Below are 4,975 nucleotides of genomic sequence, written 5' to 3'. Positions count from 1 at the left end.
TTCTCTTCAGGGACTTGACCGCCCCCGACTGCCCCTCGTCCAAACACCAATCATCCCAGTATCGCCCCGCCCCATCCCAGGTGATCCGCTGAACCAAACACTATCTAAAAGTTGTGAGTACAACTTTATAACTTTCAAAAAAGGGAAGTTGTAGTTTTTTTTAAAAAATGAAAGAAATGTTGCAGGCACATGGATTGACAGCTGGATTTAGCTCAGCGATCGTTCGCCGAACAGGATTTTGGAACAATGAACATCTTTGCACTCGAATAAAATGTTGTGTATACAAGACCAGAGAGGGTGTCACGAAATGACCAAATTTGTGCAAAATCAAACTTGATTTCTCATTTGTGATTACAAGGACAACCGAGTTTCGATCCACAGTTTTGCCCTGGTGACAAGCAACCGGGCGCAAGCACAACCCTATACCGCCTCCTACACTCAAACTCGAATGTCTCTGCTGGCACTTAACGAAATCTTCAACAACTCCTACATGGCACGTAGGATATCTAATGGCGTCTTCCACGTCCACGTCAACGACGTGGAGACCTACCTCGGCGGCGTCGAGAGTTTCATCACTCCTGCGGCCAAAACCTGCACCAGGCCACCTCCGAGACCTGGGGCTGGTAGCATTCTTCACTGTGCGCATCGATCCAGCCATCCTCGGAGTCCCAGGCCACCGGCAAGGCCGAGCGCAGGCTCGCCAGCGAGCTGATCCTTCCTGTCACGCTCTCTGACGCCTCGTCGTCGTCGTCGTCGTCATCGGAATCCCATAAGTCCACGTTGAGTGTGCTCTTGGGGGACGCCGTCGCCCAGGTCCAGCCGTGCTTTGCCGGCTCGGCGGACACGAGGAATGGGTGGTCCAGTACCTGCGCGACGGAGGGGCGTTGCTGGGGGTTTCTTTGCAGGCACCACTACTAGAGAACAGACTTTAGAACGATGTCCCAATTTAGCATTAGCCTCGGCATTTTTTGCCCCCGGGACTAAAGGACCCTTTAGTCCCGGTTGGTAATACCAACCGGGACTAAAGGTCCCTGCCCAACGGTCGTCCGCGGGGCAGGGATCTTTAGTCCCGGCTGGTATTATCAACAGGATACCTTTAGTCCCGGTTGGTAATACCAACCGGGACTAAAGCTTTTAGTCCCGGTTTGGGTGATGCCCCGGGAATAAAGATTAATCTTTAGTCCTGGTTTGGACCCCTAACCGGGACTAATAATCCCGGCCTATAATTCAGCTCATTTCTTCCTCCCCGAGCCCGAGCCATTCCATTCAAACTCACTGCCTCTGTTCTTCAGCTTGCTGTTGTTCTTGCTCTCTCCCCCTCCATTGGTGTTGCTCTTCGATTTTGGAGGTAACAAACTTAATCCTCTTATGTTTTATCAGTAGCTTATCTCATTTTGCGATGTAGATGCATGTGTAACTTTATATGTTGGACTTTATTATGATTTTATATGTAAACTTAGAAAATTGTTAGAAAATTGTAGAAAATCCGTACTAGTTGAACTTGCAGACCGTGTTCAGCTCGGCAAGCATGTTCTCTGCCGAGCGGTAACGGACGTCAAGGAGGAGCTTTGATTCTACGAGGGAGAGCGGCAACGGTCGTGGAAGACCGTGTTCCCTTTCTCGTAGAATCGGAGCTCTTCCTTGGCAAGTACGGTGTCGTCCGGTGGAGAAATGCTCGCCGAGATGATCACGTAAGCAAGGTCAACTAGTACGGATGGTTATTTATAGAAACATGTTTTTGAGCTATAATTTGATGGATATTTGATAACTTCAGACCTACAAATGTCATCTACAAATGTTACTATCCTCGGCAACCTAAACGCCCACGAGCTCGCCGATATCGAGCAGGTCACTTAGAATTATTTTTTCCATGAAATGAAATACTTAGAAATCATGCCTTTTATTTTTTGGGAAAATTTGCTGTGGGACACTCCACTTATGTGAAATTTGTTGTGGGACACTGGAATATTTTTTCTTTGCTGTGGGACACTAATTTCTTTGCTGTAGCACACCGCCCAGTGTGCCTAGAGCAAAGAAAAAAGTACAGTGTCCCACAGCAATTTCACAAAATGTTAGTGTCCTGTACCAAAATCTATTTTTTAGAATTAAATTTTTCATGAAATGAAAAACTTAGAAAATAGTTAGAAAATTGTAAAAAATCCGTACTAGTTGAACTTGCGGACCGTGTTCAGGTCGGCGAGCATGTTCTCTGCCGAGCGGTAACGGACGTCAAGGAGGAGCTTTGATTCTACGAGGGAGAGCGGCAACGGTCGTGGAAGACCGTGTTCCCTTTCTCATAGAATCGGAGCTCTTCCTTGGCCAAGTACGGTGCCGTCCGGTGGAGAAATGCTCGCCGAGTTGATCACGTAAGCAAGGTCAACTAGTACGGATGGTTATTTATTGAAACATGTTTTTGAGCTATAATTTGATGGATATTTGATAACTTCAGACCTACAAATGTCATCTACAAATGTTACTATCCTCGACAACCTAAACGTCCGCGAGCTCACCGATATCGAGCAGGTCACTTAGAATTATTTTTTCCATGAAATGAACTACTTAGAAATCATGCCTTTTTTTAGAATTAAATTTTCCATGAAATAAAAAACTTAGTAAATAGTTAGAAAATTATAGAAAATCCGTACTAGTAAGTGTTAATAATAATGTAGTCTGCACATTTTATGTAATATCAATACAACTTATATGCATGTACGTGTGTGTATAAACCAATGCAGGTTTCACTGGATATTCATTGTCATTGAGTTAAACTCAAGTCGGTTAGTAATATTTGACTCGTTGAGAAAAGAGCGGGCACTATACCAAGATATGATAGACATTATCCAGGGGTAATTTCGATCTCTCGCGCACAACTATTATTGAATAGACTTTGCCATAATTTATTAACGATCGTACATTATTGGTCGCACAGGGTTTAGAAAGAGTTTATTCGGCAACATCGCAAGGATTGCAAGGCACCACTTAATGTAGTTGAAATACCAGTAAGTTATACTATATACACTTCCCCACATGTTTAATTACTATATCGTACTTCAATTTACGTGTGAGATGATGAGAATAATCTTCTTCTCATACAGTGGTGTTTGCGGCAGGAACCAGGTAATAACTTGTGTGGATACTACGTTTGTGAATTTATCACTGCGCACATAAGAAGAACTCCTAAAGATGTCCTCAGAGTACGTATATATCAATTTTTTATTTATTTTTAAATGAATATATATATATATATATATATATTAATACTTTTCCTTTTATTTCAAATGCAAGACTGAATGGTTGAAACGAATGGTCATACAAAAAGACCATCTAAAAGCAGTTCAAGAGTCAATAGCAGGATATCTTCTAGAAAAAATGCTAAATCCCAACAGCGAGTTCTACTTTGATCCTAAGGAATAAATGATGTAAATTAAATATTTATTGATATCGTTATTTTTTAGAACAAGATTATGAAAGTGTTGTATATATACATATATATATCTATAATATATATAGGTTCATACTTTATTCGAATATAATAATGCTCGAGATGAGAATTATATGTAATTATATGCGTGCGTGTATTTATATTAGCAGCGTAGAATACGTACATAAAAACATATTATATATTAAACAAATACGTGTAACTGAACTGAAAACAAATTAAACAAAAAAAAAGAAAAAGAAAAGGAACATTTAGTCCTGGTTGGGGTTACCAACCGGGACTAAAGGGTGCGGCCACGTTTGCTCGGCTGGAGGGCCTTTAGTCCCGGTTGGTAACACCAACCGGGACTAAAGGTCCCTCTTTAGTCCCGGCTCGATGACCCAGGACTAAAGGTGGCACCTTTAGTCCCGGGATCGTTGTTCCGGCGCGGTAACCGGGACTAAAGGACGTTACCGCCCGGGACAACAAGTCCATTCTGTAGTAGTGCACACGCGCAGAAAGTCCTTGGCCTCAGACGACAGCCACGCGGGCGTTTCCGGGACCGCGTCCGTGTACGCGATCCTGTGAACCGCCATGTAGACGTCGTCGGCGTCGCTCCAGGGCGCGGCGCCGGTGGCCATCTCGATGACGGTGCAGGCGAGCGCCCACATGTCGGCGGGCGGGCCCTGCTCCTCGCCACGGGCCGCCTCGGGCGCCATGAGGTAGGCCAGGACCCGGGCCACGTCCCCGGTGTAGGCGCGGATGTCGCGCTCGGCCAGGCGGCCCACCGAGCTCCTGGCGGCCTCGTCGGCGAGCGAGCCCCGGGGCGCGAACTCGAGGACGAGCTGGTACTCGTCGCCCGCGCCGGCGGCGCGGGAGCCGAGGCAAAGCACAATGTGCGGCGAGCGCAGCGCGGACAGGACGTGGCCCTCGTGCCGCAGCCGCTCCGCGGCCATCCCAAGCCCGCCGGCCGACTTGACGGCCAGCAGCTGGCCCAATGCCTCGTCGTCCATGGCGAGCCACACGACGCGCCGCGGCCGAGCGTGCAAGGTTTAAAATAGCGAGCTATTGCAAATAGCGGCATCTTTTTTTTTCCAGAAGCTATAAAGCTATAGCGCAACTATAGCGGAGTAATGACAGATAGCGGTTTTTAATAAAACCATAAAAAAAATCAAGTAATTATTTCATAAAAACACAAGAATCGTGAAAATTACTAAACACAAATATGAAAATCAAGGGAATATTATTTAATATGACATTATAGCACAATTTGTGAGACTCAAGTGTTCAATTTTCTAAAAGATCAACTTAACAGCAAAAGATAAATATATAATAAATAGATTGTCACTCTAAAAGCTAAAGTTGAAATAACAGCGTTATTTGTAAGTCACAGCTAATTAATTTAGCGACGTTAAAGCATAATATAGTGGTTATAAATGACATAGCGGAAAAATAGAAATAACGTAGCGGGAGCTCTCTCTAGAGGCTATAGCCCACTATTTAAATCCATGCGAGCGTGTGGAGCCGCCTGAGCTGCTGCTTCGACGCGGCGGCGGC

The 4,975-nt window shown here is 45.1% G+C and overlaps 1 protein-coding gene across 1 annotated transcript; it reads right to left on the bottom strand.

Annotated features, from left to right (window-relative positions):
* Positions 1 to 572: 572 nt before the first annotated feature.
* On the bottom strand, positions 573 to 4,431 carry LOC136455049 (mitogen-activated protein kinase kinase kinase 17-like). The gene is made up of 2 exons (XM_066455234.1): positions 3,931 to 4,431; positions 573 to 911 (listed from the first exon to the last, which is right to left on the bottom strand). The coding sequence occupies exons 1-2, from the start codon at positions 4,429 to 4,431 to the stop codon at positions 573 to 575; spliced, it is 840 nt and encodes a 279-aa protein (XP_066311331.1).
* Between the last annotated feature and the right edge of the window lie 544 nt (positions 4,432 to 4,975).

This window comes from Miscanthus floridulus, chromosome 5, assembly GCF_019320115.1.
Source record: "Miscanthus floridulus cultivar M001 chromosome 5, ASM1932011v1, whole genome shotgun sequence".
Lineage (NCBI taxonomy): Eukaryota > Viridiplantae > Streptophyta > Magnoliopsida > Poales > Poaceae > Miscanthus > Miscanthus floridulus.
The sequence above is the reverse complement of the archived record's forward strand: the minus strand, read 5'-3'. Positions and strand labels throughout refer to the sequence as shown.

Excerpts from the sequence above, each read along its gene's own strand:
- LOC136455049 (XM_066455234.1), bottom strand. The coding sequence starts at position 4,431 with ATGGACGACGAGGCATTGGGCCAGCTGCTGGCCGTCAAGTCGGCCGGC. Across the intron at positions 912-3,930 it reads AGGCCAAGGACTTTCTGCGC|TGGTGCCTGCAAAGAAACCC; the intron begins GTGTGCACTACT and ends GTTCTCTAGTAG.